Source organism: Vombatus ursinus, unplaced genomic scaffold, assembly GCF_900497805.2.
Source record: "Vombatus ursinus unplaced genomic scaffold, bare-nosed wombat genome assembly UNPS02014810.1, whole genome shotgun sequence".
Taxonomy (NCBI): domain Eukaryota; kingdom Metazoa; phylum Chordata; class Mammalia; order Diprotodontia; family Vombatidae; genus Vombatus; species Vombatus ursinus.
Genome location: NW_020954588.1, coordinates 43,239,520 through 43,254,017, shown reverse-complemented (window position 1 = coordinate 43,254,017; position 14,498 = coordinate 43,239,520). Strand labels below are relative to the sequence as shown.

Sequence of the window (14,498 nt, the reverse complement as noted above, 5' to 3'; positions counted from 1 at the left end):
GGGAAAGGTCATGAATTCTGTTTTGGACTTGTTGAGTCAGGATGTCTCTGCTAGGCAGTGGGTGCTGCAGGACTAGAGCTCAGTGGAGACACTGGGGCTGGATTTATACAAGGAGCAGGGCCAACCTCTGATTCCATAGAAAGCTATTCCTGCCCTGTAAAGTTATCATCAGGTGTTAACACTTTATTAGCACGTTAATACCTCCTGTCTTGGATTGCCCTGGTGACTCCATCAACTGAACTCTGCCAAGTCTGTTTTAAGCTATAGGCAATACTAGTAAGCTGGTGGGAAGATGCCTGTAGGTGAAACTCTCCTTGTCTGTAGATAAGGATGAAGGGCTTTCTAAATCCATGAAGCACATTAGCATGTCTGTATAGGAGTGTGTATGTGTGCATGTGTGTGTGTGTGTGTGTGTGTGTGTGTGTGTGTGCAGGAGAGATCAGCCTTTTTGGTATGTGTTACTTGGGCACTCAGTGTGGTGAAGCCTATATGGATCCCTTCTCCGAAACATGTTTTAAAATGCATAAAATATATAGGGTTATGGAGGAAATTATATCTAAATATAATGATCAAAATACTATTTTCAAAAAATCATGGACCCTGTGTTAAGAACCCCTGCCCTGCAGGGATAAAGAGCAAACTTTCTCTGCACTGGGTCATTTACCCTAGGTGATTTTTGCTCTACAACCACGGCTGCCAACACCTGGATTTGTCACACCCACCACTGGATAAAACAAAGCATATATTTTCTTGGCTGTGGGAAGAAAGCTGCATTAGGATTAGGGTGAGTATTTGTATAGCCAAGTGTCCTTTTCTCAGACTTCACCTTGGGCATGTATTTACCTTCTCCATAAGACCCTAAGTATTTTTCTCTCTACTTGCTATAAAAAATCACCAATCTTCTCTCTGCTCCTTTCTATGCCCCCTCTGCTCCACCCCCACTGCTCTCCCATTGTTGTCATCTTTTTATCCTGAAACATCTCAATATATCTTAAAGGGAAAAAAATCTTCTTTCCTCATTGAATAAAATATTAGTCTGAAGTATTCAGAGTAGTACCACTCATGGAGAAAATGAGGCAAAAAGCGGTTAAAATGGTTTACCCAGGGTCACCGAAAATCAGTGATAGACCTGCAAATAGAATTTACATCTCCTGACTCTTTGTCTTAGCCATAATATGTTAGATCATATAATTTTCTTTGTATTTTGTGGGATTACATTGTTAAGTTGGGTTGGGTTAACAGCATTATGATGAAAAAACAACCACCACCACCACCCATGGCATTTAAAAGTATTTTATGACAAAAATCTCTGAAGTAAAAGTTTGTTCACAGTGGTCATGAAATGATATAAACTTTTAATATACACATACAGAGAGAGAGAGAGAAAGAGAGAGAGAGAGAGATTTCCCAGACATCTCCTTTCCATGATTGAACCTTACTCACTCTCCCATAACTTTCCGGGTGTTTGTACGCCTACATCTGAAATTCTCATCCCTCCCCCCCACACCAGTCTCCCCTGACATTATGCAGAAAATGTTAAGTGAATCTCCAAGAACACTTGTTTCAGCAAAGATGTGAATCAGACCTTCAAGACGGAGTCCCTAAAATGAAAAGAAATTCTGAGTGTCCATATTAGCATCAGAGCTTTGTAGAATAAGTTTGTGAAAGTACCTTAATCTGTGATTGAGATTGTTGAATGCTCATCAAAGTGCTTCCTTCCATTATCCACCTTTTATTACAACTGAAAAGGTTTCCTCCTTTGAATGTTCGTTTTTGTATTTTAGGCAAGCTGTTCTTTTATAGAGGGTAGAGAATTCATTATATACCATTACAAAGCCCCCCAAAAAAAAGTTTCAAAGAGAAAACTCCTGGTGTAACAATATTATGGTAGATAACTAGGTCACGCCTAGGCCAAGATTGTCACCTTCTCTCTTTGAATTTGAATGATTCTACGCATTTCACTCTAGTTTGTCAACACCTTCCCTTATCCCCAAAATTATTTTGTATATCTCACATTAATGAATTGCTCTTAGGAAGGGGGGAGGATTTCATTCACTCTCTCTGCATGATAGGCCTTTATGATCTAGACTGAGGCACATGCAAATTCAATTCTGGGGGCTCCTGGCCTCTAATGGTTAGGTTTGGTTAAAATCTCTGTTCTTGAACTTTTTTAGATTATTACTTTTCACACTGTGGCTCCACAGTATTTGAATTACTCTTTTCTGGCTGCTTGCAGTATTTTCTCCTTGACCCAGAAGCTCTGGAATTGGGCTATAATATTCTAGGGAGTTTTCATTTTGGGATCTCTTTCAGGAGGTTAATGGTGAATTCTTCCAATTTCTACTTTGCCCTCTGGTTCTATGGTAACTGGGAAGTTTTCTTTTATAATTTCTTGAAATATTATGTTAGGCTCTTTTTTTAATTATGGGTTTCAGGGAGTCCAATAATTCTTAAATTACTCCTCCTTGATCTATTTTCTGAGTCAGTTTTTCTGATGAAGTATTTCATATATTCTTCTATTTTTTTTCAATCTTTTGACCTGGTTTTTTTCTTACTGTCTCATGAAGTCAGTAACCTCTACTTGACCAATTCTAATTTTTTCAGGAGTTCTTTTCTTCAGTGAACGTTTGTATGTCTTTTACCAAGCTGTTAATTCTCTTTTTGTAATTTCTTGCATTGCTCTCATTCCCCTCCCCATTTTTCCTTTATATCTCTTCTTTGATTATTAAAATAAATTTTTTTCTCTTTTTAAAATATATCTTTCTTTAACTGATGTAGGATTTTTTTTTGGGTGAGGCAATTGGGGTTAAGTGACTTGCCTAGGGTCACACAGCTAGTGAGTGTCAAGTGTCTCATCTGAGACCAGATTTGAACTCAGGTCCTCTTGACTCCAGGGCCGGTGCTCTATCTACTGTGCCACCTACTTGCCCCTCTTCTGGGAATTCTTGTGTGGCTTGTATCCCATCTGTATTTTGATTTGAGGCATTGCTTGTAACGTTTTCAACTATTATCTTCTAAGTTTGTGTCCTGAGCCTCCCTGTCTCCCTAGAAGCTTTTTTTCATCAGGTTTTGGAGAGGTTGAGGGAATTGTTTGCTCGTTTTTCCATCTTATTTCTTGACTGTGTACTTTTTTAGAGTTAGTCTCTGGGAAGGGATAAGAAGAAGCCTGAGCTTCTTTGGCTATTATGGCCTGTAGGTTTTCAATGCTTCCAAGGTGGTGTGATCCAGGGAGAGTTCTGGTCACCATCCTCCTGGGCTGCTCTCTGGTCCTTACAGGTAAGGCCTCTGCTTCCTCATGGTCACAGATGGTAAAAACTGGTCCTCTCAGGCCTGGAACGACCAGTACTGGTAATGGGCTTCCAAATGGCACCCCACACTCAAACAGTGCTAGCACTAGAGTCCTCTGTAAGATCTTCTGACCAGGAACTTAGCCCCCTTACTGCCCTTTAATCTCATAATGATAAATTTCACCGTTTTTGCTTTCTCTATTTCTACTATGGTCATGTCACTCCATTTATGTCTCATAGTTTATGTAAGTTTCAAACCTTCCTTTTCTTCTCCCATGTTGGCTGTACTGTTTGTTTGTTTTACATTTCCTCCAAATCCTCAATGCTACTTCCTGAATCTGGAATTATTCTCTTCTATATATTATAGATTTTCAATTTTTTTCTTTATCTAGGAAGTTTGCAGCTTCAATTTCCCTCACACTGAGCTTAAAAGTTTCTATTATGTATTTCCTCAAGTATATCTTCCCCCAAAATGAAAGTGAAGTTTTATATTTGTCTGTAAAATAATTCCCCAGATGAGTACCTTTTGTATTTGTAGTTTCTAGAAACTGTTCAGAATCACAGGATTCTTTTAAATGACTAATTACCAAAAATCCGATGATATTGAAATGCTCTCCAGCTCGCAGCTGTTTGCATGTGAAGAGAGGCTAAGAGCTCCTTTTTGTCTTTTTCATTTTAAATCATTTGCTTCTTATTTAATATCTGCAAAGAAAGCAGTCACAGTGCAGTAGAATTTGCTGTTGTAAGTTTTGGATTGTTTCCATGTGTTCCGCCTTGCATCTGCTCGGTGTTTAAAGCCAACGTTTCCTTTCTTTCTGTAGGCATTCAGGGCCGTTTGCCTCATAATCCAATGTCATGCTGAATGATGGGAAATTCAAGTTGAATTTGTTTAGCTTTGGAGAAGGACACCCTAGAACAATACCCTTGCTTAAGGATTCCTAACAGCAAAACTGAAGGAGTGGCCTTGGGCAGGTGGTTTCATCTTTTATGCACAGCCTGCCCACGTGCCTTCATTTATGAAGAGAAAGGACTGAATGAGGGGAGCTTGTTGCTTTATTACAAGAATACACAATAGCTGCTAATATGTACCTGTTTGCAAGAGGCAACACTGCCTGATTTTATAACTGTAATTCCATCACTGGGATGGAAAAATAGAATCAAAGAATATAACACCGTGAAAGAATAGGACTGTCTCTCTGTTAGTGCATTTTCCCGTTAGGATTTATCTATGGCAGATATTTTCAAAGTCCTTGTGTCAACTCTTCTGTTACTTACATTGCTTCCTTTGTTACTATAATTTGCACACACTCTGGCTCTAGATTCCATCATTTCAGGACCCCTTCCTTCCTTCTAAACTAAAATATTGACTCACCTCTGCCCCGTCGTCATCCAGGCGTAGGGTCGGGGTAAGCCACATAGACCATGAGCTGGTATTCTTCGGTGATGGGATCCATATCTGTTGTGACTTAGAGCGCATGGAGGAGCTGAGCAGTCTGAAAGGAGCTTCAGGACATAGTCATTTCATTATTTTGCATGAAATCATATTCAATCCAAGATCACCAAGTGCTGCAGCCTTTTCAAAAATTGAAATGACCGTGGCCTGAATTTCCAGGCAGGCCACAACCTGGCATCACACTGGTCAGAGTCAGAAAAGAGCCTAGAGGTTATCCCGTCCAAAGCTAGCAGTGACTTTTAAAGGATCAAATTCGATGGGCTTTTCTCAAACTTCTTTCTTTGTGATCTATTGAATTTGACATTGCTGTCTACCCTTTTGTTTTACGTGTTCTATGGTCTCTTTCTTCCCTCTGCTTTGGAATGAAATGCCTCTCCTTTTTCCTCCTCTGTCTCTGATCACTCCTTATTGGATCTCCTTCATCACTGATATCATAGCTCCTAACGGTGGGAATAGCACCCCCCAAGATTCTATCCTGGGCATCCTTCATTTCTCTCCCTGTAACTTTCATTTAGTTGCCTCATTAGCTCCTGGGACATTAATTATCATCTCTCTGCAGAGGACTATCAGATTTTTATATCTCATACCTGCCTCTCACTTGAGCTCTGGTTGCACATGTATATCTTCCTATGGGATAGCACCTGGACATCCCATTGACATCTCAAATTGGACATGTCCAAAACAGAACTTACTGTGTTCTATCTCACGCCCCACCCCACCCCCATCCTCCCTTCCAAACTTCTTTATTTCTGCTGAAGGTAAGCACCAACCTTCCAGTTACCCAGGTTCACGAACCCTGTCACTTCTTCAGCTCACCATTTTCCCTCACACCACGCAGCCAATCAGGTGCTAAATCTTGTTCTTTTTACTTCCTCGGCCTGTCTCCTGCCTTCTCCTTCTGTCTCCTGACGCGGTCATCACCCTCGTTTAGGTCCTCATCACCTGTCTCTCCAGTCCATCCACCTCACAGCTTCCAAAGTGATTTTCCTAAATCACAGATCATGCCATTTCACCCGCCTCCCCCACTCAGTAAACTTCAGTGTCCCCTTATACCCCATAGGACCAAATAGGAACTCCCTTTTGTGGCACTTAAACCCTCTACCCCCTGGCCCCAGGCTCCTTTTCCCAGCTCAGCAGACATTCCTCCCTTTGGTGTGGCCTGATTGCCATCCCACATATGCATTGTTCCATGCTGTGGAAATGCTTCCACCGTGCCTGGCATTCACTCCGTTCTCTGCTTTGCCTCCTAGAATCCCTTCTTTCCTGTAAAACGTGGCTCAAGCATCAACCATGTTCTACACGAAACCTTTCCTGATCCCTCCTACTTCCCAAAATGCCTTGTATTTCCCTTGTGTGTACTGTATATATATGCACATGAGACCCCGTGATAGAATAGAAGCTCCTTGTGGGGAGGGACAACTTTTTGTCCTTGTATCCTCAATGCCTTACATGGTGCCTGATTCATAGTAGGTCTTAAGCTCTTGTTGACTGGCACAGATAGCTCCATCTTCGACCTTCATCTTTCTTTGTTATTCAGTCATAGTCATGTCCAACTCTCTGTGGCCTCATTTGTGGTTTTCTTGGCAAAGATACTGGAGTGGTTTGCCATTTCACCCCACCTCATTTTACAGTTGAGGAAACTGAGGCAAACAGGGTGAAATGACTTGCCCAGGGTCACACAGCTAATAAGTATCTGAGTCTGGGTTTGAACTCAGGGAGATGAGTCTTCTCCAGGCCACCTAGCTGCCCATGCTATTGTTAGTAAGCATTAAAAATCATTCTGAAATATTTTTACTGGAATAGTTCCTCCCAAGAATATTTTTTGTTTTATTACTGAGGAAACAAAAAGGTTTGGATGCTATTTGTTGACATGTTGCTTCATGGGAGCATGTTCAGTTGCTTGCAACAGATTGGACAGCAGGGATCCCAGATCCCATTTCTTTCCTAATCTATTGTAGCGTCTTACAGGTATTCTATATAGAGTGAACATTCTGAATGGTTATTAACTTATATATCAGCAATGAGCCTGGAAAAAAATCTCAAACTGTGAGGCTGCTCTGAATATTTATTGTTATTAATCTGATGAATATTTACTGAGTGCCTATGGTATACAAGACAGTGTAGCAGGCACTGTGAGGGATCTCAGAAGGAATAAGGCAACATCACCAAGTCACAAGGGCCACCACCTCTCATGCATTAGAAAGACCAATAGTGTATGATTCCCCCCTTCGTGGGGACAGGAAACATGCCTTCATAGTCCCCTTAGAACCTTGTCTTTCTGTGAAAAACTGAAGGTAATGGAATTATTACTTAACAATAGTAATTTCTAGTGGGAAGAGAGGGTGCCTGGTGATACAGTAGGAACTCCCTAAAGATTTGTTCAATGAATTTCTTGAATGCCTGTCACTGTCCAGACACCCAAGTCAGGTTGCCAGACTGCCTGGCAACATTGGTACCTGATGTGGGGCCTGGAGATCGAGGACAAAAGTGGATAAATAGCCGTAGGCACTCATTAATTCAACAAGTATGTGTCTATGGAACATCTCCTCTATGCCAGGCACCACGCTAGACAAAAGCAAGGTTGGGGGTGGCCATTGTGTATTTGGACAAATACACATAAATATAAAGTATTGGGTGGCAGCTGGGTGGTTCAGTGGATAGAGCACTGGATGTGGAGTCAGGATGACCTGAGTTCAAACCTGACTTTAGATATTCCCCAGCTGTGTCCCCCTGGGCAAGTATTTAACTCTGATTGCCTCAATTTCCTCCACTGTCAAATGGGGATGGGGATAATAACAGCCTTGATCTCCCAGGGCTTTTGTGAGAATCAAATGAGATAATATCTGAAAAGTGCTTAGCACAGTGCATGGCACATAGTAAATACTTAGTAAATGCTTATTCTCTTTCCTTCCCCCTAATTTCTGGGGGTTAGAGAGGGTACTAGCAGCAGGGGAGATCCCAACAGACTTCATGTTGGGAGTGAACTTGAGATAAACCTTGAATGAAGCTAGAGATTCCGAGAGAAGCAGGTGGGTTTGTGCCTTCCTGGCTCGGGGGCCAGCCTCTGCAAAGGCAAGGATCCGGCATACAGAACGTCCTACATGAGGAAGAGCCAGTGGGCCAGTCTGGCTGGAATGTCGGGGGAGGGGTGAGGGAGGCAAGCCAGCATCGTGCTGACTCAGAGACCTTTCTAGTTTATCCCAGAAGCACTCGGAAGCCCCTGAAGCGAGGCCAGAACTTTGTGACAGCTGTCCAGAGGATGGGGAGAAGCAGGAGGGAGGCAGGGAGGCCAGAGCCGTCATCAGGGCCAGAAAGAATGAAGGCCTGAAGCAAAAAAAAACAAAAAACAAAAAACAAACAAACAACAACAAAAAAAAAAACTCCTTTAACTAGGACCAGATTGATCTGAGGGCCCACTGTAAGTTGGTGACAGTTCTCTTGATGCGAACTGAAAACTCTGGGCAACAAGATAAAAACCCAAGTGCCCTGGATCTGTTTTGTCATTTCAGATTTACAAAGTCAAACAGAGGCCATGGTGCTGAAGTTTCAGAAAGCAGCCAGTGAAACTGACCAGTACAAAGAAATGCTCATGCAAGTACTTTCCCATTTTAAAAGTGACCCGGTTACCCAGCGCCCCAGCTAAAAGAATGTGCCACCAGAGGATGGCCAGCCAGACCACGTGTGCTCCCAGGCACGGCATGCTGGCAGCTTTGGGAAGGATTCCAGCTGCCCTAGTGGAACTGACTGCAGACAAAGGAGGAAGGGCAACTTTCCCCATCCAAATGAGGGATCACAGGACCTCTTGTAAACATGTGAAATGGAGTTGCCACATTTTGGGGAGACCAATCCTGTCATTTCATTGCTTCTAGGAATCTCATGGTGAAGAAAGCCTTTCTGCCTCTGCAGGTCCCCAACAGTTCCACACTCAGCTCAGAGACAAGCCAGGGGCCCTGGAAAGGGAAGTGACTTGTCTAGGGTCACACAAACCAGGACACGTCAGAGTTGGGGCTCGAACTTTCCTTCCTGTTGCAGAATTTTTGAACCAGTTGCTCAAGGATAATTCCTTAGTGAGATAGTCTGTATCCTACGATACCTATCCTGCTCTATCTCTGGTCTGTCCTTAGAGAACTGGTCACGTGGTTAAACTGTTTCTTAAAATCACTTCTAAATGCAAAGAGTCTTCATAATAATAATAGCATTTATTTGGTACTTTAAAGTTAGCAAAATGCTTTACATGTTAATTCATTTGATCCTTATGATAACCTTGGGAGGTAGGTGCAAATATTATTCCCATTTTACAGATGAGAAAATTGAGGCACAGGGAGGTTAAAGACTTGCCCAGGGTCACACAGCTAGGGAGTGTTAGAGTCGGTATTCGAGCTTAGATCTACTGACTGCCGAGTCTTGTGCTCCACCTTAGAAGTTTGCTGCTCTGTTTTGGTAAGAAACATATAAATCTTCTAAAACAAAATAATATAGGGAGAAAAAACCCTGCCCCCTGCACAAGCCTCCTACAACTCTCTATAAACTTTAGGTTTATTTTGGCAGTCTTAACTAGTTTTCAATGTGCTGAAGGCACATTCATAATTTTTTGCTACGAGACAAGGATCTCTATAGAGTCTTTGACAAGGAACAAGGTTTATTTTATGGTATATTTGGTAGCTGTAATTTTCAGTTCCTGTATTCAGAGAGAAGGACCATAACAAATTACAAATATTTAGAATGCTTAGCAACAAAACATTTGTTTTGGTAAAGAAAATAAGATTGTTACCTAAAAGAAGGCTACATCTAATAAATTACTTAATAATTCAAGGCAAATTATAGAAATATCTAAGTATAGTTAGATTATTTTTAGCAAAATAATTTCTCTTAAAATACATAGACATATGAACCCAATGGATATAGAATGGATCCCTTAGTAACGAGACACCACTGAGCTGTGGAAGCCAAGCTGACCCAGTCTAGCAGCGCCTTGGTTGCTTATTGAGGCTGGCTGGTCCCTCAGATGTTACAAGGAGCAGGTTACTCAAAAGTGGAGAGTTCTGTGTGTCTGCCTTTGGCCTGGCTGGGTAACTCCAGGTTGAGTAATGCCCTTCCCTCCTGGGTCACTTATTTTGGTCCAGCAGGCTTAGCCTTTGGAGCCAGTGATGACCTGGTTGTGTCCTAAAACTCTTCTGTGGCCAATGGAGGCTTGTCACATGTGGTGGCTATGTGCCTGATTTCTCTGACCTTTCACAGTCAACAACATAGCAATTTCTTTTACTCTTTTTAGTTGACGATTTTGGAGAAATCCAAAGTTTTCATTGGACTTTCAGAAGTTGGAAGATAGATGGCAGCAGGTTCCTCACATTTTTAGACTTTGCCTTTTCTTTCGTTCTTCCCTTTTTGGTGGTAACGGTGGAGCATAACTCCGTGCAGCTGTCCTGCTTGGTAGTGGAAAGAAAGTGGTTGAAAGATCTGGGTCTTGAACTTATCCTGCCTCTTATACTTACTGGCTGTGTGATGCTGGGCAGGTCACTTAACCTCTCACTGCTCTACATAATTCTCTGAGACTACCTGAAAAGACACTGACCTTCATTCCTAGATGGAATTTCTTCACTTGGGAATTTCCTATGCCGATGAAATCATAAATTCAGTCCTTATCCCTCCTCCATGTGGCTAACCAAACACGAAGGGACAGGAATCTTGAGCAAGAAAAGCCAGGTGCACTGGTAGCCACTAAGATGTTAAGAGGCTGTGTGGTGAGGATGCTGGCCTTGGAGTCTGCAAGACCTGGATTCCAATCCTGCCTCAGGTACTTACCAGGTCCTTGATCCTGGGAAAGTCACTTAACCTTCTCTGTGGCTCAGTTTCCTCATTTGTAAAGAGAAGGGGTTGAACATGATGGCCTCTACTGACCTTTCTGTCTCTGAGCTGATGTCTCTGGTGCTGCTGAGCATTCACACTGGTTAGTGGTACTTGGTGGTCCTGCAGGATGCCTTTTCTGTGTCAAGGTGATGGGTTTCAATGTAGTCACAGTATCAAAGTGGGTCCAAATAAATAGCTTGTTAACTGCATACCTACCCATTTTGTTTTTTACCAAAGTTCCCAGGAAAATCATTTTAAAAGAGAGATTTCAGTGTGCTCTCTGGAAGCATATTCTGCTGTTAAGAATTCTCACAATACTACTGAGATATGATTATTTGATATTACATTGCCTCGAGTTTATGCTGAAATGCCCCACTGATTGGGATTAATTGAGTAGTAGGCCAAGACTGACTTTATTAAATTCAAACTGGAAAAGATTATTAAGAAAATGTAGTTTTGTTCTTTTCAATATACTGTATGTAGTAACTTAACAAAGTATCAGATGTTGGCAAGGGCAGCTCTAAAGAACTGATTGCCAATGATTTGTAATTAGCTTGTCAACTGTTTACAAATGGGTGTTTCTAAGGTGATCACAATTTGTTCTCTTATCTGATTCACTTATTAATTTGCATAGCCAAGCCTTTTTTCCTAGTTAGAGCAAGGATAAATTTCAGTGCTCAGTCTAAATCACCACAAATTATTAATTAATAGTTAAGATTTTACTGTGTTTTCCTGTGGTTGACCTGATTGTTTCTGAAAAGTTAGCATCCATAGTTTTCAGAAAACGTAATCAAAAAAGTGAAGTTGGGGATTTAGTCATTTAAATTTATCCAAGTGATGATTTAGGAACATCAAACTAGAATGGATGGATAGATGAATGGATGGATGGGTGGGTGAATGAATGATTGAGAAAGCAATTATGAAGGGTTTTCTGTGTCATGCATTGTGCTAAATGCTAGAAAGGCAAGTGCCAAAGTGCAGCCTTTTGCAGTTCCTTAAGGTGAAACCACACATTTAGGGGAGCTTTGATCTGGAGAATCAAATTGTGACTCGGTCTGTAGAGTAGCCAATTGACACACTCTTCCAGAAGCAGTTACAGTATTGATTTGATTACTGTGTTGTGGAGGAGTATGATAGAAATATTAAATATGACCCTGTTTCACAGGTGTAATTAATGCCAGCTTCTCCAAGTGTTCTCCAGTGTTCTCCAAGCCCTCTTGCTTATCTGCCTAGTCTTCCTTGGATGTTTCAGGAACCCACTTGACTTCAGTTATCCCCTGTGTGGGGATACCCCTTAACCTATATTGACACTTCTGTTCCACCAGCTCCCCAAAGCCCTTTCTTGTTGACTGTGTCTTCTATCCAGATGGCCCACCATAACCTCAGCCCCAACAGGTATCAAGCTGATCTCATCATCTTTCCCCTCAGTCTGTCGCCATAAGTGTTCTATCTATGCCCACCATATTCGTAGTTGTGAATAACCTTGAAGTTGCCTTTGGCTCCTTCATCCCGCACATCCAATCTGTTTTCAAGACATATTGGTTCTTCGTTTGAACTATCTCTTGCATCCAGCCCATGAAGACATTCAGTCCAGGCCCCCTTCTGGACTCACGTAGACTGTTCTAAGAGCCTCATGATTGTGCTTCCTGCTTCTGGACCTGCCCTTCTCCAAGTCACCCACCATACTTCTACCTAATGAGCAAGTCACTCCTCTATTCCCTGTCTTCCCATTAGCTAGCAAATAACATGTTAATTACTGATCTTGGCATTCAAGCCCCCCCACAGTATTGCTTCAACCTACATATAAAGAATTGTCTCCTGCTGCTGCCTTTTGTATGCAGTGTTCTATGTTCTAAGCCAAATGGACCCACTCCTTTCCTGCTCTCCCCCATCCCATTCCTATGCCTTCATTCTTCACCTCATTCTTAAGTCTTGAAATAACTTCTTTTACCTCATCCTCCTTTGTTTAAGGACCAAATCAGATGTCACCTGTCCCATGAGACCTTCCCAACCCTTCTAGGTGAAACAAATCTCTTTCTTCTCAAATTTCATATGGCACTTTGCCAAGTTCAAACCGAACAAAAGAACTGTGAAATTTTAAGATTGGAATAGACCATGGTTTACGGAGCAGGGACCAGCAGAGTCCCCTTTGCTGCTGCTTGGAAGTCGCAATTTCCTCTTCATTCCTTCTGCCTGGGGCCTGCATCACATTCAATCATATGGCGTGTCATACTCACCGGTAAACAGGTATATCAGCATTATGCCTTTAGGCCAGAGCCTTGCTCAGGGCAAGCAGGCACTTAGTGAATGATCCTTGGGTTGAACTGCTTGAGACATTATCTAAATAAAATAGGCATTGGAAAAGTCCAACTGATACTTTATAAAGGAGTCTGACTTTACCTGGCATACATGACAAGAGGCCAGGCAGCTTCAGTTTGCAGAGCCCCAATCAAGGATTTTATATTTGATCCTGGAGATAATCACTTGAACTTCGGGCCTGCTGCATCGCCTGGTTGGCTCAGATTGAGAAAACGCCCCTGGTTCTCAAACGGCTCTCTAACCACGCCTGTCTTCTCTTGAGTGTGTCACAGGGATTCTTTGAACCCAAGTGTGAGACCACATTGATCTCCATTAACTTTCACTTCAGTAGATTTGGGCCAATGGTCTAGATGGTCGTGATCTTAATTTTTTTTTTATTCTGACGTTAACAAACACTAGAATGAATATGCAGTAAAAGAGAAACAACAGTGTTGCACATGAAATTACAAATCTCATACAGCTTCTCTTTTTAAGTATGTAACAATTTAACATTTAATTTTAAAATATGTCCTGCTGGTCTGACCTTCTTTCTGTTCTCTTCATTGCATAAAAAAAGCTTTAATGATCCTCTTTCCTTTCTTTTCTTTATCTTCTTAACTCCTTCCTTCCTTCCTTTTCTTCTTTGGCAACCCCTTTAAACTCCACGTCTCCCCTCCAAATGAGAGAAAAGTAAAACAAAATCCTTATGACAAATATGCATAGTCAGGCAAAAAGAATCCCTACATTGGCCATATCCAAAAAGCGTCAATCCCCCTCTGCACCCTGTAACTGACACCTCTGTCATGTTTTGATTTGATTGACCAAGTTGTTACTGTATAAATTATTTTCTGGGTTCTGTTCTCTTCATTGCCAGTCACAATCTTTTTTTGGATCCCTTCTCTTATCACCCAGTGTTTGCCTGCTCTCCCAGCTTTGTCTTGCCTGCAAGTCCAATCAGCAAGTAGGCCTTTATCATCCAAGTCATTGATAAAAATGATTTACAGCACTGGGACCAGCACAGTCCCCTTTGCCCCCATTATATTCAATCATATGTCATGTCATACTTAGTGGTAAACAGGTATATCAGCATTATGCCCTTAGGTCAGAGCTTTGCCCAGGGCAGGCAGGCAGGCAGGCATTTAGTGAATGATCCTTGGGTTGAATTGCTTGGGAAATTATCTAAATAAAATTAACATTTCCTTTTTATAATCATGGGTCTGCTTCAAGTAAAATGGAAGTCTTTGCTTTTGAACACTTAAAAACACCTTGGAAAACATTCCATGAATATATTTCTTTTCTTTCTTTCTTTCTTTCTTTCTTTCTTTCTTTCTTTCTTTCTTTCTCTTTCCTTCCTTCCTTCCTTCCTTCCTTCCTTCCTTCCTTCCTTCCTTCCTTCCTTCCTTCCTTCCTTCCTTCCTTCCTTCCTTCTTTCTTTCTTTCTTTCTTTTTTTGTCGAGACAGTTAGGGTTAAATGACTTGCCCAGAGTCACACAGCTAGTAAGTGTTATGTGCCACCTAGCTGCCCCTCCATGAATATATTTCACGAAATTTTATAGCCAACAAGTTTTTGAGAGGTTATCAAGCCTAGCTTCATTCTAGGAAAGAGAATATCA

The 14,498-nt window shown here is 41.7% G+C and overlaps 1 protein-coding gene across 1 annotated transcript in view; it reads left to right on the top strand.

Annotated features, from left to right (window-relative positions):
* LEKR1 (leucine, glutamate and lysine rich 1) overlaps positions 1 to 14,498 on the top strand; it is a 161,485-nt gene that overhangs the window by 112,899 nt on the left and 34,088 nt on the right. Inside the window, exon 7 of the mRNA XM_027876148.1 lies at positions 8,250 to 8,331. Coding sequence (XP_027731949.1) covers positions 8,250 to 8,331 — 82 coding nt within the window. The remainder of the gene's footprint in view (positions 1 to 8,249; positions 8,332 to 14,498) is intronic.